This window comes from Bos mutus, chromosome 28 (genome assembly GCF_027580195.1).
Source record: "Bos mutus isolate GX-2022 chromosome 28, NWIPB_WYAK_1.1, whole genome shotgun sequence".
Lineage (NCBI taxonomy): Eukaryota > Metazoa > Chordata > Mammalia > Artiodactyla > Bovidae > Bos > Bos mutus.
Window position 1 is genome coordinate 19,231,457 of NC_091644.1, and position 22,118 is coordinate 19,253,574.

Here is a 22,118-nt window from a genome sequence, read left to right on the forward strand (position 1 = left end):
CATCTAGGGATGTTCCTCCCTAGATGGACGGATCTTCACGTCCATCAGCTCGGTTCATCATCCCTGCAACCTCTGAAATCTTTACTCTGAACAGCTCCATTTCCCAGGTGAGAAACTGAGAGGTTAACAGCAATTTGCTCGATGTCACACGCTAGAAAGTGATGGAGCTCCTACCTAGCTGGGAGCCATTACAGCTTGGTGTCAGTAATATGCCTTAACTTTGCTTAAACGGATCAGAAAACTGGCACAGATCGTCAGGTAAAGCAGCTGACTCCTATTAAACTTCTTTTGAGATAAGGAATTATCCTGCGGAGAAGGCTGTGTGAGTCAAAGGTGAGCCCCCAGTGTGCGCGAGATGTCGACAGTCAATTCTTAGGTGGTCCAAGCTGAGAACTGGTTACCCTTCTGGGTCAGATGCACAAAGCCCGCCAGGTCAGAAGGATCACGGCCAAAGCCGGCCGCCAGCCACGTGGCCCAGCCTGCGAGCTGAGCGCTGGTCAGTGGAGGCGCGGCCCGAGGGGGTGGAGCTAGGGCGCCGGGACTCGCCAGCCTTACGAAGTGCGCCTGCGCACGGGGTGGGCTCGAGCGCGCCCGCGGCGTTAAAGGCGGCTCCCCGCCCTACTAGCCGTGCCAGTCTCTGCAGTGCGCAGGCGCGGAGCTCATTTCTTGTCAGTCGGCGCCGCGTGCAGGCGTGTGGCTCTGTAGCAATAGCGGCGGCGGCGGCGGCGGCGGCGGCTGTTCCCCGGCACGATGAGCGGCTTCAGCAGCGAGGAGCGCGCGGCGCCCTTCACCCTCGAGTACCGAGTCTTCCTCAGTGAGTGTCGGAGGCCCACGGCCCCTCCCTGCCAGCCCGCCCATTCATTCCCGGGCCTCGCTTCGGCTCCGGCTCCAGCAGTTGCGGCCCGCGCTCGGCTCGCTGTCCCGGGCGCCGGCCGGCCTCCTCCTCCGGTCCCGGGGACCTGGGCGGCGGGTCTGGGAGGGCCTGGCTCGCATTTCATACGTCCCGCTCGCGCGTCGGATAGGCGTGGATAGGCGTTCCCCTTTCACACGCCCGATTGGACCTGAACCTGCGCTAGGCTAATTTCGCAGGTGTCCGGCTCAGGCAGTGTCTGATGGGAAAAGGAAATCACTGAGCCACCCTAAATAAGGTGTCTTGGGCTAAGCTAATCCCCGTAAGAGGATTATTCAATTCGGAAGAACGGGGTGGGGGAGAGGAGGTGATGGTGGAGACATCCTAAGACCTTAATTCCTCCACTGTAGCTCAGATTGTGGGGACCTGGAGGGGTCAAGTCCAGGCCCACGTCCTACAGACGGGGAAACTGAGGCCCGGATCAGGAGCGGTCAGTAGAGTACTGGACCGGTCCCTCTGAGGTCCCAGTGGCGCTTCTGTCTCCCTGACGCTTGGTTTCCCATAGCCCTGATGCTGGAAAGATGCCTTATGAAACAGAAAGCTGTTCCCCTCCCGTCAAACAGGTGACGTCAGTCGGGCAAGCATGAGTAAGAAAGTGCCAAGTTTTGGCCCCTGGGCCGTGGGATCGCGTGTAAGGGGTACCCACCCACAGTCTGCACTTAAAGGCTGTAGACTCTGCTTTCCTTTAGCCTCCTAGGTGGGGGAAAGCTATCTTTTGTTTATCTTTATCTTCTTACCACCCCCCCTTCCACCCTGCCAAGATTTTTAGAGATAACGGAGGAGTTTCTGTTTTAACTGCTTCACTATTTTGTTCCAAAGGAAATGGGCAGGTGCCGTGAGTTCTATGAGTCCTGGGTATGAAGAGCAGTAAAGAGACGGGAAGAGGGTATACATGGTTAATACTGAAAGAACAAAGCTCCTAGCCTAAAGTAGCCTGGTGTTAGAGGAAAAAGAAAGTGAGCAGTAAAGTTACACAACTAGTTGAAGTTTAGACTGCCATTTAAAATCGAAAAAAGGTGTGGGACCTCCCCCACCCATTTTATGAATTTCAGGATTCAGCAACGAAGGCAGTGCAGAAACCTTTGACAAATAATTCACTGAGCAGTTTTTCTGGAGTTAGTGTTGGCTCCACAATTTCTCTGTAGGGAGGGACTTAGAGAAGTGACTGTAGTTGGAAGGTTCGGAGATGATTACGGTAATCGTTTTCAAGTTATATTTACAAAAGAAAAACAGTTTTTACTCAGATTATGCATAGGTAGTGATGCATTGGAGAAGGAAATGGCAACCCACTCCAGTGTTCTTGCCTGGAGAATCCCAGGGACGGGGGAGCCTGGTGGGCTGCCATCTATGGGGTCGCACAGAGTCAGACATGACTGAAGTGACTTAGCAGCAGCAGCAGTGAGTACTATATAATTTTAATTAAAAAAAATTATAGACTTCTTAGCATCCTTCTTTAATAAGAGAAGCTTTTACCTCTATAATGTTAATCTGCCAATCTTTTAAAAACTGATAGTGGGTTGGACCACAAATCATTGTTGACTCTGAAGGGTCATGGGGATGGTCACTGCTCAATTTTTCCTATTCCACCTTGATTTTTAATCATGAAGGAATGCAATGTAGACTAAGCCTTAAGTTTCCTAAAGAATAGTGAGGAAGTTTTAGAAGTAGTTTTTGGATATGGTAGCTAGTTCTCTAGAATACAGAAATTGCCTGTTAAAGTGAGTTACAACTAGATTATCCTTAAGAAAAATTATGATCTCAGATGGCTCTGTCTCCCTGGAAACACCACTTAAAGCAACACGGTTTACCCAGGTATGTCCTTAGCTCTGTTAACTGATGTAAGGTCAAACAACTTGCTTGCCTTTTGTATACCAGACACTGCAGACAGGCTCTGGGGTACACAGGTTTGTAAAGCAGTCCCCACCCTCACCAGAGGTTAGTATCTTCTAGACTCCTAAGGAACAAGTAGAATGAAAACCTAACCTGGTCTTGGAGCAGTCAAGTATAAAACCAGTTTCTCTGGGGTGGGAATAAAATCTGGCGAGTGGTGTTGATATGGGGAGGAGAGGGTATGTGGGATATCTCTATACCTTTTTCTCAACTTTGTTGTATATCTAAACGTTCTCTTAAAAAAAGTCTTGAAAAACGTGTACTTCATGCATCTGGAAATGTAATTAACAAATAAGAGTAATATTTTCTAATTGATTTTGCAGAAAATGAAAAAGGACAATATATCTCTCCATTTCATGATATTCCAATTTATGCAGATAAGGTAAGACTTCATTCTCTGACCATAGTCTCTTTGCTCAGCTCAGTTTGACATGTGGATTTTCTTATATGTCTTAACAAGTGCTTAAAATGCCTCATTGTTCTACAAGTTAAAGGTGCATTGACTAAAAAGGAGACTGTCTTCAATTCAGATTTTTTGGTTAGAAGAAGCAGCTATAATTTGGAGAAGGAGTAGAGGAACAGAAACAAATGTATTAAAGCTGCCTGGGTTAAAAAAAAAAACCACCAGAATTGCTGGTAATTCTTTTAGTTTTTATTTTCATTTTTGCCTTTTTATCTTTCCTAATCTTTTTGCAAAGAACATGTATTATTTGTGCAAATTTAAATAGTTTTTTTTTTTAAGCCATTTCTTGTTTTATGCTCCCTCCCAGTAGGAAAAGTTTATACATATTTAGGAACTGACACAAGGACAAATGTCTGATTCTTTTTTATACCTTTAAGGTTTTTGTTTTTCATTCAGCCAGGAAGCTTGACCCACAGTGAGTGCAAATCTTTTAGATGTTAATACATAATACCTGTGATATCACATTCCAGTGTTTGTCTAGAATAATAAAGATGAAATCTCATCCTTATGTGTGCTGAGTCTTACTTTTTTTCTATGCTGGACTATCAGAAATAGATAAATTCATTGTACTTCTACCAGGAAATTGCTACAGTTCTGTCCTGACACTTGGACTCTGGCAGAAAATCTAATCTGTGTGTTGCTTCTGAGTAGCCTGCCTGAGCTGGGCTCTGCCTGGAGGCAGTGGAGCAAACAGCCCGAGGCCAATTATGTGGTATGGTTACAGGAGAGACCTCTAATTGGCATGTGTTCTCCGGTGGCATTCTCAAAGCTGTACTTATTCAGAACCTTTTAATTTGTTACCTCTGATTTCCTGGGAGGTGATATGAACTGCAGAATCCTTCTTTCCTCTTGAATTGGCGTCGTTTGGTTGACTTGGCATCATTTGGTTGGCTTGAATTGTCTTGTATAATTAGTAATCAAAGTACTTTGCAGTTACATTTCAGACCATTTTGAATAATCAAGAGGTAGAAAATGATGACCCTAAGTTTATTGATACCTTGACATACAGATGTAGTAAGGAAGGAAACCATTTTCTTGACATCTAGCTGGGTGGGTGTGTGTGTTCATAGTATCTTAGCCTGTTTGGGTTGCTGTAACAAAATACCTAGACTGGGTAGCTTATAAAGAGCAGAAATTTGTTGCTTGCAGTTCTGAAGGCTAGAAGGCTGAGATCAGGGTGCCAGCATGTCTGGGCAAGGGCCCTTTTCTGGTCAGAGTTCTAGCTGTTTGTGTGGTGGAAGGACCTGGGCATCTCCCTGGAGCCTCTTTGATAAGGCACTGATCCGATTCATGAGGATTCCACCCTATGTCTTAAGCATTTCCAAAAGGTCACACCTACTGTACCCTCACTCTTGAGGGTTAAGATTCCAACATACGAGTTTTGGAGGGACAGAAACATGTAGCCCATAGCTGTAAGTTATTGGACAGTATTCTAGCCAAGGACCAGAAAAATCATAGCAGTTATGGTGCCTAATCTTGTTGCTGCTACAAGTTACCCCAAAATAGGAAGCTGAGGTTACTTTTTGATGTTGTGTAAAACATCTTCACTCTGGTGACCCTGCAACTCCTTAATGTCTTACACAGGACTGGTTGTATCTATAATCTGGGATTACTCAAGTGAAGAGTCTGCCTTTGTACCATCCTGGTGGTGGTGGTGTAGTTGCTAAGTCATGTCTGACTCTTGCAACCCACCAGGCTCCCCTGTCCATGGGATTTCCCAGGCAAGAATACTGGAGTGGTTTGCTGTTTCCTTCTGCAGGGCATCTTCCCCACCCAGGGATTGAACCTGATCTCCTGCATTGCAAGCGGTCTCCTGCAATGCTGGGGATTCTTTACCTCTGAGCCAGCAGGGAAGCCCGGTTGTACTATCCTGGGCTGGCTTAAAAGCACAAGTTCTGGCAATGACAGTGGATTTCACCAGTGGTCGAGACCTCAGTGAACTGAAGACTCCTGTCTTAGAGGCCGGAAAGAGTCGTTTTTGTTTTGTTTTTAAGGAAGTTTAGTCTATACAAAACATGGGTGTGGTACACATAACTTATTTTGGATTCTAGCCTAAATAAAAGATCTGATTAATTCCATTGTTTACAGAAGAGTGTGATTTTTTGGGGCAAAAAAAAATCCAGTATGATTAAGTTTATGTAAATACATTTCTGTGTGGGTACACATAGACTTTATCCCTAATGTGCCCTGCAGTTTGAGGGATGATAATGAGGGAATGTGCCTTTAACACAACTCAGCTCTACAAGGAAAAAATGCCCAAAGGCTTGTATTCGACTCCACATCAGGACCTTTCAATGTAGGTAGGATTTGGGAATTCTGGAGTGGTCCAGTGCTTAAGACTCTTGCTTAGACTCTGGGGGGCATGGGTTTGATCCCTAGTTGGGGAAGTAAGATTCTGCATGCTATATGGCGAGGCCAAAAAAAAGATGTGGACAGTAAGTAATTTCTTATTACGTGTCATTAGATAATTGATCCAGCCAGTTCTGGAAATCTCTGTGACCCGGCTGCCCTCCTTGGGTTATTTCCAGACCCACTGGGTACAAGTGAAGGAGGCACTCACTGGATGTTTAATTGTAGGGATACCCTTTGCTCTGGGCCTATTTTGGGATCAAATATAAAAACATCTGTAGCCCAAAGTGTATTCTGACTTAAAACTTCTGAGATAACAGAAAATTTAAATATCCAGAACATAATCAGGAATAACGGTGTGAAACACTGCTGCTGCTGCTGCTGCCAAGTCGCTTCAGTCGTGTCCGACTCTGTGCGACCCCGTAGACGGCAGCCCACCAGGCTCCCCCGTCCCTGGGATTGTCCAGGCAAGAACACTGGAGTGGGTTGCCATTTCCTTCTCCAATGCATGAAAGTGAAAAGTCAAAGTGAAGTCGCTCAGTCGTATCCGACTCTTAGCGACCCCACGGACAGCAGCCCACCAGGCTCCTCCGTCCATGGGATTTTCCAGGCAAGAGTACTGGAGTGGGGTGCCATTGCCTTCTCCGTGTGAAACACTGGGTAGATTAAAAAGCTTTATCAAAATCAAGCTACATCAAAACCTTAAAGTGCTCAAGTACCATGAGTTGATGTTCTAATTTTAGAAGTTTGGTATCTTCTATTCCATATCTTAAACTTCTGTGTTAAATGCCAGTTGTAACCATATAGGCCTCTGTAATGGTTTTCAGGTGACTGTTGGGCGAATATGTAAATACGAAACTTTTTGCCTTTAAAAAAGCCAAGCTTCTAGTCAAATGCGTGGTTGCTCTAGAAACTGAACAGGATATTTTCTGCAGTTGTGTACCATTCTTAACTTTTTAAAGATACTGTCTTACTATACCTGAAATTTCTAGAGGAGATGTGCCACCCAAGTGGATGCTTTTTAGATTATTGTTGACCCTTGAGCAATGTGGGGTTAAGGCCCCTGCTGGCTTATGATTTACAGTTGGCCCCCTGTATTCCTCCCTATCTGGGGATTCAATTGACAGATCAGGTAGTTCCGTAGTATTTACTATTGGAAAATAGTAAATATAAGTGAAATATATATATAAGTGAAATATAAGTGAAAATATAAGTGAAAAATATAAGTGAAAAAAAATATATAAATATCACTTATATAAACATATAAGTGAACCTACACGGTTCAAACCCAAAGTGTTGTTCCAAGGGTCAGTGGTACTCACTTCCTTACAGGTTTGCTTTGTTTTGAATTTTCTGTTTGTTTTTATAGACAGTTTTATAAATGAAACTTTAAAGAATGTCACTAAATTAATAATTTAAATACTGTTCCTCTTCTCCAACATTATATGTATATAGACTGGTTGGAGTTTTGTGTTTTCCAAACCTTAGTTAGAACTGGGAACATAGATGAAAAGTGATAACAATTAAAACTTAATTGGCATGTTGTAACTAAGAATAATGGAGAAGGCACTGGCGACCCACTCCAGTACTCTTGCCTGGAAACTCCCATGGACGGAGGAGCCTGGTAGGCTGCAGCAGCAGCAGCTAAGAATAAACTCCTATTTTTTTTCCCCCTCAGATGAGCTTTAAGATGGCTAAATTTTAAAAACAGATATCCTGACCATAATCTCTGATTTATCAATTTTGTCAAAAAGGTAAAGTTATAAAACAAACTTGAAACAGACTCATATAAATAGAGAACAAACTCGTGGTTGCCTGAACAGGGATGAGGAAAATAGTTATGGGAGATTGAGGTACAATCTTTCAGTTATAAAATAAGTTATGAGGATGTAGTACAGCATGGGAAATATAGTCAATAATATTGTAATCACTTTGTATGGTGGCAGATGGCAACTAGACTTATCATGGTGATGATTTTATAATGTGTATAAATATCAAATCACCATGTGGTACTCCTGAAACTCACATATTTTAAGTCAATTATATGTCAATCAAAAAAATAAGTAAAAAGACAAAATTTTTTGGATGGATTTGACGAAAAAAAAAGTTGTGATGATTAAATATGCATGTAATGTGCATTCATAATGCCTGGCTTATAAAGTCTCAATATACAATAACCAAAAAACACAAAAAACCCCCACAATAGGATGATGAGGTTAACCACAGCGACTGATTCTGTCTGAAGCCTTCCAGAGCTCTCATGCAGAAAGATCACTGAACTGGGAGTAAGAAACCTTGGTTTTAGTCCTGGTTTTGCCACTAACTACCTTGGTCATATTGAGCAAGTTGCCTCCCCTCTGAGCACTGTTGGTCTTAGTGGGTGTTTTAGATTACATTTAGCACCTCGCTAAAGCCCTTATGTGGATTATCTCCTTTAGCCGACATTCCAATCTCCAGGCTGGGTTCTTTCATTAACTTGGTTGTCCAGGATTACCAAACAGCATTCATAAGCAGCAGTGGCAGGGTGCACACCCAGCTGTTAGACCCTGTCGTGCTAACCACTGAGCCACACGGGCTCAAGTGAGAATGGGTGGTGGGTTTTCCTCTGTGTTTTTTGGTATTTTCCAGATTTTCTGCAGTTGATATCTCTTTGATATTTATAAAGAAAAAAAGGTGGGGGGGGGCAGGAAAACAAAAGGTTTGCTTAATTTTTTTTTTAACTTAGAATTCAAAAGAAATGAGTAAGAACTTTTTTCATTTGGGAAGGCTATAAACTCCTCTAGTTTGGGGATTCTTGGTGGCCTTGAGACCCTGGAATACTCATCGGTGGGTTTCTGAGGTTCTGAAATCTTTCTGAAATTGCAGTTTGGTGTAAGTGTGCATTTTCCTTGAAAGAGGTTCTATGGTCAAAATTCTTAGTCATTGCAAATCATAGGAAAGGTTGACAGCTTGATATGCAGACTCTTGCTTGATTTTATAAAGATAAGAAAGAACACAGATATGGTTAAGCTATCTATTTCCAAAATTTAGTCATCTTAAAGCTCATCTGAAGGGAAAAAATAGGAGCTTATTAGTTATGTCAATTAAGTTTTACTACTTTTTTTGTGTGTGGTATATGGCAGTGTACATTACCAAATACAAGAGTTTTTTGAAACTGCTATGAGTAAAAATGGATGTGATTGGAAAACAAATGAGCATTACTGAATCGTGTTTGTTTTTAAATTTTAATGGGTTAACTGTCTCCCCTGGACACTTAATTTGTTGAGCAAAATTTTTTTTGGTTGATGTAAATCATGTTTTCCTTTGTGAAATTATAATTTAAATGAATAAGGGCACACAAGTGAACTTTGGTAATCACATTTCTTTTGTGTCAGCTTCTCCAGTCGACTTTTGTTACTTGTCATTGAAAGAATTTCAGGAGCCCATTTTTAAAAATTTATTTTTCAGCTCTATTAAGATATAATTGTCGAATAGTCATCGTATTTAAGGTGTTCAGTGCGAAGTTTGGTATGTGTAAACGTTGTGAAATGATCCTCTTAATCATGTTCATTAACCTCTCCATCCACCTCATTTATTTTGGGTGTGTTTGGTAAGATCTGCTATCTTAGCAGAATTCCTAGAACCATGCTATATATACATTAGGTCTCCTGAACTTATCATGCTTATAACTGAAAGTCTGTACATTTCAGACTGGGGAGATCAACATTCCCCCCATTTCTCCTACCCCTCTGCTGCTGCTAAGTCGCTTCAGTCGTGTCTGACTCTGTGCGACCCCATAGACGGCAGCCCAACAAGCTCCCCCGGCCCTGGCAACTATCACTCTACTTTCTGTTTCTATGAGCTCAACTTTTTTAGATTCCACATACAAGTGAGGTTATGTAGTATTCGTTTTTCTCTGACTTAGTTCACTGAGCATAGTATCTTCCACATTCATCCGTATTATCATAAATGGCAGGGTTTCCTTTTTTTTAAAGGCTGAATATTCCATTTGCGTGTGTGCGTGCACGTGTACCACATCTTCTTTATCCACTCACCCACTGATGGACACTTAGATTGTTTCCATATCTTGGCTATTGTGAATAATGCTGCAGTGAGCAACGCAGTGAAGATCTCTCTTTAGGATTCTGATTTACTTTCTTTTGGACAGATACCCAGAAGTGCGACTGCTGGATCATATGTGATAGTTTTCTTGTGTGTGTTTTGAGGCACTGCCATGCGTTTTCCATAAGGGAGGACCAATTTACAACCCCATCAACAGCACACAGGAGGAACTCATTTACTTCTAACAACTTAGGATATATCCTGTAATCACAGAACTGACTTTGAAGTCAAAACTTAAAACCAGGTGTTCCTTAGTGAGTACTTAATAGGATAAAAATACTGTTAGAAATGATATCTGCTGTACCTTTACAAAAGCACCTTTATGGGAGTAGAGCATTTCCTTAATACATGGGCTCTTCTGATAGGAATTTTATATTTCGAAAATACTGTAGAGGTTAGAAAAAAAAAAATAAGGCAAGCTGCCCTTTTCTTTTTAGCCTCTTCCTCTTGATAAATTTAGAAGAAAAATCTGTCACCACTTTTTTTCCCCCAAATTTTATTGCAAAACAGAAAAATAAAAAGATGGTGGAATCAGGATGAGTTTGTATTTCTTCCTAAGTCTGGTATCTACTTGATTTCTGAAGTTATTTAGAGAAACACATGAAGAATCAAAATGGAAATGCTAATGTAAGCCACTTACACAGTTTTGCAGTACAGCAAGTCATGTTCACTAGACTTCAGATCCAGTGTTGGGAAAAGATCATAAGTCATGAGGCATTCATAAGTCTCCCAATACAGACACATTTAATGTTACTAATAAGATTCATGGATGGGATGTAATTAAGAATATGTTCCCTATATATGTACTTAATGATGTTAGTAGTTACAGCTTACCTAATAGTCGTAGCCTGTAAATGACCTGTCAGACTATTGACTTGATTCCCAAGAAAATTCACCAGTTTGGAAATGAGACCTATGCTCACTGTAATACTCCTGTTTAATCAATGAAGTTAGAAACCTGATTGAGATATAGGTTGATTTCTTCTATTTCTAAAGCAATTTTATTTTAAATCTTTTTGATTAATGGAACGCTATGAGTTAGAATTTCTGGTCTCCTTAGAATCTGGACAGCTATAGCATTAACATTTTCGTCTTACTGATGAAATGATTATAAATGTGGGCAGTCAGAGTGATGGCTATGTTTCAGACTTTGGAAGCTGTGGTTTGTCTTTCCCCTGCTTCCTACAGCCTTGTCAAAGTCATCTTACTAGGAATTAGTAGGATGTAGCTTCTTAGAAATTAGCTAATTTCTAAGAAGTACCAAACCTTCAGGCTTTCTTTCTCTGAAACTGTAAACAGGGAGCTGAAAGCTTGATGCCAGAGCAGGAATTTAGAACCCAAAACACAGTAGAAGTGGAGAACAGTTCTGAGAAGCCTTAACAATGGGAATAACAAGATACTAAATCCAGCATTGAGCTAAGTAATAGTTGAAACCAGTTAGGATTAAAGAAAGAAAGCATGAATTTTTAGGTAGTATTTAAATGCCATAAACACTGGAAATATTAGAATGCATATTTTTTTCCAATTTTTTAATTTGTAAAATACACATAACATAAAACCGACTATCTTAACTACTTTGAAGTATACAGCTCAGAAGTATTAAGTACATTCATCTTGTTTTGCAACCGTCACCACTCTACATCTCCAGAACTCTTTTCATCTCGCAAAACTTACATTCTGTATACCCATTAAACAATAATTTCCCATTCTCCCCCATCCCCAACACCCTGGAAACCACCATTCGGCTCTCTATCTCTATGGGTTTGACTTCTCTAGATACCTCCTGTGAGTGGAATCATAGAGTAATTTGTCTTTTTGTGACTGGCTTATTTCACTTAGCATAATGTCCTCAGGGCTTATCCCTGTTGGGGCATGTGTCAGCATTTCTTTCCCTTTTAAGGCTGAATGGTATTCGGTTGTATGTACATACCACATTTTGCTTATCCATTCTTGCCTTGAAGGACACTTGGATGCTTCGGGGTGTTAGCTATTGTGAATGATGCTGCCACGAACAGGGGTGTAGGGATCTCTTCAAGACCTGCTTTCAATTCTGGGGGTGTGGGGTATATACCCAGAAGTGGAATGGCTGGATCATATGGTAATTCTATTTTTAATTTTTTGAGGAGCCACCATACTGTTTTCCACAGTGGCTATACCATTTTACATTCCTATCAACAGTGTGCAAGAGTTCCAAATAGAATGCATAATGTTTCAACAGAAAAGTGTTGCTTTTTTTCCCCCAGTAGCGGTGGAGTGATTGGTTGGATTTCTCATATCAGTTGCCCTGAAAATCCTGAGGATCATGGTGTACCTAGTGGCAGCTCCCTGAACTGCAGACATGGTGTCTAGGAGAAACAAACTTATTTACTAGTAGTTCCTTCTAAAGAATAAGAACATCTTCCCTTTTTAAATATCAAAATAATTGGAAAACACCCTCTTTTGATAATAATTGATGGGGAAAGTAGTGACTGAAAGTTATTATGCATTCATTGCTTTAAAAAAAGATACAGTAATCACTACGGTAGCTACCTACACTTGAAAAATCGCTAAACATTCATTTTACACAGGTCCTCACCTAGATGTGTGGATTTCAGGCTATAGCCTGAGGCCTGTAAGCTAAGTGATATGGTTCAGAAATCCGAACTCTTCGGGAGTTGAAAAAGCTTGAAATCTGTTCACTGCTTGTATCTGGCACAAAACAGTGGTGCTCAATACATATCTGTTGATGAAAAATGAATGAATGGTCTCTGAGGCTTCTTGCAGGATACTCCTTGCTATTTTTGGCTCAGCTAAATTCTAAGAAGTACCAAACCTTCAGGCTTTCAGAGTTCTTCTGTTTTCAGTAGTTTTTTCCTGAAAGATGTTCTGTTTCCAGTAATGTTTCTTTCTCTTTCTCTTCTTCTACATTCTTAATAGTTTATGTAGGTTTGTAGTATTAGATAATGTGGTTTTTGAGGATCTCTATGTGTTTATCATTTAATAAAGCATTCAATGTGTTTTCCAAACTTTGAATCAATGATTTTTATTCGCTCCTTTTTTTTACTTGAGGTGTTTTATTCATTTGTTGATATTTTATTTTAAAAGATTAGCCAGTATCCCAGACTTAGAACAAACTTCTGGTCTCCAGAAAGTAAGAATGAGGGCAGGAGATAGGGAGTTTGAGATCAACATGTACACACTGCTATATTTAAAATGGATAACCAAAAAGGTCCTACTGTGTAGCATAGGGAACTCTGCTCAGTGTTAGGTGGCAGCCTGGGTGGGAGGGCAGTTTGGAGGAAAATGGATAAATTTATACGTATGGCTGAGTCTGTTTGGTGTCCACCTGAAACTATCACAATACTGTTAATCAGCTATATTTTAATACAAAATAGTGAAGTCGCTCAGTCGTGTCCAACTCTTTGTGACCCCATTGACTGTAGCCCACCAGGCTCCTCCGTCCATGGGATTCTCCAGGCAAGACTACTGGAATGGGTTGCCATTTCCTTGTCCAGGGGATCTTCCCGACCTAGGGATTGAACCCACGTCTCCCACATTGCGGGCAGACGGTTTAACCTATAAAGTTTAAAAAAAGCCAGTTTCCTTGGTGTTCTGGTCTCAGGTAATCTTTTCATGTAGTAACAGCGCCATCTTGTGGACCTTAAGGGTATTACTACTGTACACTTTTAAGTTCTGACTTGTTTGCGAATGTGCAGATCTTTCATTTTAACACCTGAGGTGTAGACGTGGTGCTAGCTACTAGACGCTTCCAGTGAGTAGAATGACATGTAATAACATATTGAGTCTGAGGTGCCGGGAGCCGGTGAGGCATTCCACTCGTGACAAAGGTCATGAGGAAGGAGGCTCGGCATACGCAAAGGCGGGATCGAGCCTCAGGAGTCCCCCCGGATATTCTCGAGCATCTACCCCCCAAAAACCAGAGTCTGCCTACTTTATTGCTTTGTGCTCTCACCTCTGACTTTACTGGGGGCTGTCCCCCACCACCATCTCGTTTCCTCTGTCAAAGAGTTAACTTACAGCTCCAATTAATAAAGTTCCTGGGCAATTAGGAGTGTTTAAATCCAAACCCCTCAGATGGCTCTCTAACTCGCCTCACAAGTTTACCCGTACTCCTACAGCTATGCATACGATTGTTTACAGTCTCCCAGCCTCGAGAGGCACGGGAAGCTTAAAATATTCAAATAGCTTAGAACCTGTCAGAGAGTTAGAAACTGTCAGAATAAACTAGTAAAGGATTTCATTGATGAGCCAATGCTTGTTGCTAAGTTTCCACATCCCCTGAATTGTATCCTTGAATGTGTATTAATTAATACAGTTGGTATGCAGAAAAAATAAGTAGTGGCCTTGGTGTTAGTAACTTTAGACCCTTAAGGTAATAAATTCTTTCCTTTGTTGTAAACCCATTACACATCCGCTCTATAGGAATGCAATTTTATCTTCGGAAGATGGAGCCAAACCTTAAAATAATTACTCTTAGAGAAAATAAGTCTTTGTTGATAAGTCTTTGTCAAGAGTCATAAAATGTTAATAGGCCTTCTGGCCAGAAGATGATGTAAATCACCTAAACCATTTGTATACGATAAATTTGCAGGAAAGAAACCCTGGTTTTTGATAAGGATCAAAAACTGCCGACTTTGCATCCCCTATTATCCTCTATGTGTAACTTAGGGTATAAAAGCCCCTGTTAAAAATAAAGCTACGGGCCTTGCTCACCAACGCTTGGTCTCCCCATGTCATTCTTCCCTTTAACTTCCGGCTGAAGTCTCCATCTGGAGCGCGGATATCCTCTGCGACCATTTATTTGCCTGGGCTTCTAAGACCCACTCGAGAAGGTGTCTAAGGTGGGGCACCTTCCGCTATTCGAGAGGGCGCCTGTGGCCTCCGTGGTCAGAGCTAACCTGGTGTCACGGGTTATATTGATTTTCCGCGTAAACCAAGCTACTCAGCCTCTTTTCTCCACTGAATTTTCCTACTGAGCTATCCTCATTCTATTACTCTTTATATCTCTAATTACCATTTGAATAGGTCGCCGACGCCGTCTCCTCTTCGAATACCCTGGATCAGCCGGGGCTAGACCCCGGCACTGAGGTTTCCTACCCATGAATAATGTGTTACTTTTTCTAAAACCATACAGTATGACTTCAGGGATAGAGCAGTTTACTAAGTCCTGGATTTAAATAATGTCTCCATATTTTGGGCTTCCGTGGTAACTCAGCTGGTAAAAAATCAGCCTGCAATGCAGGAGACCCTGGTTCGATCCCTGGGTTGGGAAGATCCCCTGGAGGAGGGCATGGCAACCCACTGCATATTGTGGCCTGGAGAATCCCCATGGACAGAGGAGCCTGGCGGGCTACAGTCCATGGGTTGGCAAAGAGTTGGATACAACTGAGCAACTCAGCACAACATAGCACCATTCTTGGGGTTTTTTATGCTGTGTAGAGTAGGTGTCAGAAGGCTTGGAGCAGAAACTGAGGAATACTATAGTCTCCCCTAGTTTGACCAAGAACCTAAATAAGTGACAGAAGTTTTAGCCTCTTGAATATAAATCTGTGTAGCTTTCTGCTTAGCCAAAGTAGCAGCAAGGTAATTACTGTCTGGAAACCTTTGGCTTATTTCCTGTACTGATCCGTCATCAGTCCCTGTTTTTTGATGCAAAGTAGCAAAGAAGTCAGACTGGACTGAGCGACTTCACTTTCACTTTTCACTTTCATGCATTGGAGAAGGAAATGGCAACCCACTCCAGTGTTCTTGCCTGGAGAATCCCAGGGACCAGGGAGCCTGGTGGGCTGCCGTCTATGGGGTTGCACAGAGTCGGACACGACTGAAGTGACGTAGCAGCAGCAGCAGCAAAGAAGTAATTCTAATAAGTGTGTCATTAAGTGATTTTCATTTTAAATCATTGTTTAAAATATGCATTCTTAGAAAAGTAATGGCAGATTTGGCATCATGTGTGCCCTTTTATAGAAGTTTTAAACTGAAAAACTGCATTTAAAATTTTATTCCATGGTAAAAAATAATTTTACAACTATTAAAGTATAGTTTTATTTAGAGACTCTATTTCAAGTTGATACTTGACTCTGGTATACAAAGGAGGTAACAAAGTGATTTTTCTTTAACTGGGTTTTCAGACAGTAAGCATCTGCGCTTTTTAAAATATATCATTCAATTTCAAATAGTTTAAGGATGTAAACTGATTACAGTAGAACTGTCATTGGTTAAAATATTTTTGGAGCATAGTATTTTATCTTCATAGTATTTTATATACAGAATACTATAAAACACAGTATTTTATATACAGAAGAGCCATACAAAAAGGATCTTCATGACCCAGATAACCACAATGATGTGATTACTTACCTAGAGCCAGACATCCTGGAATGCAAAGTCAAGTGGGCCTTACGAAGCATCACTATAAACAAAGCTAGTGGAGGTGATGAATTCCAGTTGAGCTCTTTCAGTTCCTAAAAGATGATGCTATTAATGTGCTGCAGTCAATATACCAGCAAATTTGGAAAACTCAGCAGTGGACACAGGACTGGAAAAAGGTCAGTTTTCAACCCAATCCCAAAGAAAGGCAATGCCAAAGAATGTTTAAACTACAGCACAATTGCACTCATCTCACACACTAGCAAAGTAATGCTCAAAATTCTCCAAGCCAGGCTTCAGCAGTATGTGAACCGTGAACTTCCAGGTGTTCAAGCTGGATTTAGAAAAGACAGAGGAACCAGAGATCAAATTGCCAACATCTGTCGGATCATCGAAAAAGCAAAAGAGTTCCAGAAAAACATCTGTTTCTGCTTTATCGACTACACCAAAGCCTTTGACTCTGTGGATCACAACAAACTGGAAAATTCTGAAAGAGATGGGACTACCAGACCACCTGACCTGCCTCCTGAGAAATCTGTATGCAGGTCAAGAAGCAACGGTTAGAACCAGACATGGAACAAGAGACTGGTTCAAAATTGGGAAACAAGTATGTCAAGGCTGTATATTATCACCCTGCTTATTTAACTCCTATATGCAAAGTATATCATGCAAAATACTGGGCTGGATGAATCACAAGCTGGAATCAAGATTGCCAGGAGAAATATCAATAATCTCAGATATGCAGATGACACCACCCTTATGGCAGAAAGCAAAGAACTAAAGAGCCTCTTGATGAAAGTGAAAGAGGAGAGTGAAAAAGTTGGCTTAAAGCTCAACATTCAGAAAACAAAGATCATGCCATCCGGTCCCATCACTTCATGGCAAATAGATGGGGAAACAATGGAAACAGTGACAGACTTTATTTTTGGGGGCTCCAAAATCACTGCAAATGGTGACTGCAGGCCTGAAATTAAAAGATGCTTCCTCTTTGGAAGAAAAGCTATGACCAACCTAGACAGCATATTAACAAGCAGAGACATTACTTTGCCAATAAAGGTCAAAGCTATGGTTTTTCCAGTAGTCATGTATGGATGTGAGAGTTGGACTATAAAGAAAGCTGAGCACTGAGGAATTGATGCTTTTGAACTGTGGTGTTGGAGAAGACTCTTGAGAGTCCCTTGGACTGCAAGGAGATCCAACCAGTCAATCCTGCAGAAAGTCAGTCCTGAATATTCATTGGAAGAACTGATGCTGAAGCGGAAACTCCAATACTTTAGCCATCTGATGCGTAGAGCTGACTCATTTGAAAAGACCCTGATGCCGGGAAAGATTGAAGGTAGGAGGAGAAGGGGATGACAGAGGAAGAGATGATTGGATGGCATCACCGACTCGATGGACATGAGTTTGAGCAAGCTCCCGTGGATTTGGTGATGGACAGGGAAGCCTGGAGTGCTGCAGTCCATGGGGTCACAAAGAGTCAAACACAACTGAGCAGCTGCACTGAACTGATTTTATCTTCAGTGTCAGGCTTCTTGTCTTTTTGAGGAGTACCTGATTTTTTAAACAGCTCCCCTTGTAGCTCAGCTGGCAAAGAATCTGCCTGTAGTGTGGGAATCCTGGGTTTGATCCCCGGGTTGGGGACATCCCCTGGAGAAGGGAAAGGCTAACCACTCCAGTTCTAGCCTGGGGGATTCCATGGACAGTATAGTCCATGGGGTTGCAAAGAGTTGGACGTGACTGAGTGACTTTCAGTGATTTTTAAAAAAGACAAGAAGTTTGACACTGAAGGCAAAATAACTATGTTCCAAAAATATTTTAACCATACCTGATTTTTAAAAGGCTTCTCTGCTGGCTCAGATGGTGAAGAATCTGCCTGCAATGCAGGAGACCTGAGTTCAATCCCTGGGTTGGGAAAATCCCCTGGACAAGGGCATGGCCACACGCTCCAGTATTCTTGCCTGGAGAATCCCATGGACGGAGCATCCTGACGAGCTGCAGTCCATGGGGTCACAAGGAGTCGGACACGACTGAACAACTAACATTTCACTTTTTATTTTATCTCCAGTGCCAAACTTCTTTTGAGGAGTACCTGATTTTTAAAATCAGCCAAATTGGGGTTTCCCTGGTGGCTCAGTGATAAAGAATCTTTTCTGGCAATGAGGGAGACATGGGTTTGAGTCATGGCCCAGGAAGATCCCACATGCTGTGGAGCAGCTAAGCCCGTGCCCCACAGCTGCTGAGCCTGTGCTCTAGAGCCCGGGAGCCACAATTACTGAGCCCATGTGCCGCAGCTACTGAAGCCCGTGTGCCGCAGCTACTGAAGCCCGTGTGCCCAGAGCCCGTGCTCTACGAAAGGAGAAGCCCCCGCAATGAGAAGCCGGAGCACCACCACTAGAGAGTGCTCCCACTCACTGCACCTAGAGAAAAAGCCCGTGCAGCAGTGCAGACCCAGCACAGGCAAAAATAAATAAAGTTATTTTTAAAAACATAAAAACAGCAAGATTGGGAGAATAATGTGGGTGGGTAATCAAGCTGATTGATTTTGTTTGTTCTGATTTGGGGTTTGTCTTATAAACCGCCTCTGAGATAGAAGCTTTTGATAGATTACTCAAAAGCATTTTGAGTAATTGCACTGTTGCTGGAGGAAACGCATAGCTTTTGGAGACGGTTGCTTTGCAGATGGCCCTCCTCAGAGACACAAGTTCTGCTGTTTAAAACTGTTTTCTTTATAGGAACATTCTTTGCATTCCGTCCTTACAACATTTTATTAAGAAACTCAGTATGTTTATTGAAGGGAGAGGACAGAGGAGCACCAGTGACTGTCTCCCCTTCTCTGTTTTTCAGGAAGTGTTTCACATGGTCGTTGAAGTGCCACGCTGGTCGAATGCAAAAATGGAGGTATGTTTCAGCTTTGCTAGTCAGATACGGGATGTCAGTTTTGCTCTGGTCACACCGAGTTGCTCAAGGGTTAAACAGCTGAAGTCCAGGGCTGTCGTCTTTCTAGTCCCAGTTGGTTTTCCAGTTGTGTCTCCCCTTGCCTGCCTGTCTTCCTTCCGTGCCCCAGCTAAACCCAACCATTTATTCTGTACAAATACGCTGCACTTTTTCCTTTCCCACGCCTTTGCTTCTGGCACTCCCCAAACCCAGAATCACCTTTTTCTCTTCTGTCTTCTCTCTTTAATTCCTTTGTTGACTCCTCCATGTAGTTAACAGGCTTGCTTCAGTCAGCCCAGCCATAAAAATAATTTTATTGGAATTTCTGTCACATTGTATTAATTTATTCTGATGACACCTAATAAATTTGGCTTTTTGTTGTGGATATTGGCTATCACCTAAGCTTTTTGACAGTAATAAAACTTTATATGTAATAGACAAATATTTGACTAATTCTAAATGCTTTAAAGGAAAGCTGAAGTTAGATATTTTCTCAAATGTTAGGATTTATTCTAGCTAATTTTAATTTTTGCTTTCTGGAATTAGTAAATGTTCTTTTCCCCATCTTGTTCGTTCCTGTGTACCTCAAATAAATTTTCCACTTACAGGCTGATTATGATGAAACTTTTATTTTAAATTATGAAAGTGTTCAGAGTAAAAATATATCATGTAAATGGAACTAAGGGATGCCTATTTCATAATTCCTTAAATCCCTATTTGAATAGTATTTTAGATACAAATATACAATGATTTGAAATTTTTTGTTTTAGATTGCTACAAAGGACCCTTTAAACCCAATTAAACAAGATGTGAAGAAAGGAAAACTCCGTTATGTTGCAAATCTGTTCCCGTATAAAGGATACATCTGGAACTACGGTGCCATCCCTCAGGTCTGTCTCTCTGCAGTTGTGAGAAGTGTACTTTTCAGCTTAGCTTATGAAAATTTAACTTACTACTTAAAAAATAGACTTAAATACCTATAAAAAGTTGTTCCTATCAGATCAGATCAGATCAGATCAGTCGCTCAGTCGTGTCCGACTCTTTGCGACTCCATGAATCGCAGCACGCCAGGCCTCCCTGTCCCTCACCAACTCCCGGAGTTCACTCAGACTCATGTCCATCGAGTCAGTGATGCCATCCAGCCATCTCATCCTCCGTCGTCCCCTTCTCCTCCTGCCCCCAATCCCTCCCAGCATCAGACTCTTTTCCAATGAGTCAACTCTTCGCATGAGGTGGCCAAAGTACTGGAGTTTCAGCTTTAGCATCAGTCCTTCCAAAGAAATCCCAGGGCTGATCTCCTTCAGAATGGACTGGTTGGATCTCCTTGCAGTCCAAGGGACTCTCAAGAGTCTTCTCCAACACCACAGTTCAAAAGCATCAATTCTTCGGCGCTCAGCCTTCTTCACAGTCCAACTCTCACATCCGTACATGACCACAGGAAAAACCATAGCCTTGACTAGACGAACCTTTGTTGGCAAAGTAATGTCTCTGCTTTTGAATATGCTATCTAGGTTGGTCATAACTTTCCTTCCAAGGAGTAAGTGTCTTTTAATTTCATGGCTGCAGTCACCATCTGTAGTGATTCTGGAGCCCAGAAAAATAAAGTCTGACACTGTTTCCACTGTTTCCCCATCTATTTCCCATGAAGTGGTGGGACCGGATACCATGATCTTCGTTTTCTGAATGTTGAGCTTTAAGCCAACTTTTTCACTCTCCACTTTCACTTTCATTAAGAGGCTTTTTAGTTCCTCTTCACTTTCTGCCATAAGGGTGGTGTCATCTGCATATCTGAGGTTATTGATATTTCTCCCAGCAATCTTGATTCCAGCTTGTGTTTCTTCCAGTCCAGTGTTTCTCATGATGTAATCTGCATATAAGTTAAATAAACAGGGTGACAATATACAGCCTTGACGAACTCCTTTTTCTATTTGGAACCAGTCTGTTGTTCCATGTCTGGTTCTAACTGTTACTTCCTGACCTGCATACAAATTTCTCAAGAGGCAGATCAGGTGTTCTGGTATTCTCATCTCTTTCAGAATTATTCCACAGTTTGACTGCGATCCACACAGTCAAAGGCTTTGGCATAGTCAATGAAGCAGAAATAGATGTTTTTCTGGAACTCTCTTGCTTTTTCCATGATCCAGTGGAGTAGATTATAAAAACATAGGGGGTAATTAACTCATTTTAATACTTCCTTAAATAACTTATTTTCAAGATAAACTAAAAGGTAACTATTTCACATTTGAAAGTTTGTTCTTCTCTGAAATATCTATTTTTTTTTGAACATGGACTGGTTATAAACTACACAAATTCTTTCATTACAGATTGAGTAGCACATCTATTGCGAAACTAGAGCTTAAAAGCACTGATTTTTTTGCACCATCTGGAAGAGGGTACAAATCCTAAGTCTGCCAGTTTCTAGATTTCCTAACTTGCTTCTGCTTCTTCCTCCCTGAGATGGTAATATTCCCCCCTGAAATATTCTAGTGCATAGCTCATGTGGCTGTTTGAGGAATCAAGCACTTAGAACCTGGGACATGTAAGTTCTCACAGCTGTTGACTTTTATCTCTGTCATCCAGATTTCTCCTTTGTGGTAAAGTAATAATGGAGTTCTGTTTTCCTAAGCAGTCGTCCCTTTGAGGTGAGGGGATATCTGCATTGTTTACCAGTTTATCCCTAGCACAACAGCAGTGTGTATAGGCTCTTATTTCATATTTGAATAAAGAATCACAAGAATTCAGTATACATTACTGAGTGTATACTAAATTCTGGTTTGATTAAACCAACGCTGTGACACTTAAGATTTCTAAATATTCAGTTTATTTTCTTCCTGCTGATAGTTTTTATTAACCATTAAGTCTACTAAGTGGAATCTACTATGAAACAACCTGTAAGTTACTAAAACATAGGGCAAACCCATCTAGCTTGTGAAGTGAAAGTCACTCAGTCATGTCCGACTCTTTGCGACCCCATGGACTATGCAGTCCATGGAATTCTCCAGGCCAGAATACTGGAGTGGGTAGCTGTTCCCTTCTCCAGAGGACCTTCCCAACCGAGGGATTGAACCCAGGTATCCCGCATTGCAGGAGGATTCTTTACCCGCT

The 22,118-nt window shown here is 41.6% G+C and overlaps 1 protein-coding gene across 1 annotated transcript in view; it reads left to right on the forward strand.

Moving 5' to 3' along the window:
- Nucleotides 1–645: 645 nt before the first annotated feature.
- Nucleotides 646–22,118, forward strand: part of PPA1 (inorganic pyrophosphatase 1) — a 38,426-nt gene continuing 16,953 nt past the window's right edge. The window contains exons 1-4 of the mRNA XM_005904231.2: nt 646–814; nt 3,124–3,182; nt 18,924–18,977; nt 19,784–19,903. Coding sequence (XP_005904293.1) covers nt 751–814; nt 3,124–3,182; nt 18,924–18,977; nt 19,784–19,903 — 297 coding nt within the window. The 5' untranslated portion in view covers nt 646–750. The remainder of the gene's footprint in view (nt 815–3,123; nt 3,183–18,923; nt 18,978–19,783; nt 19,904–22,118) is intronic.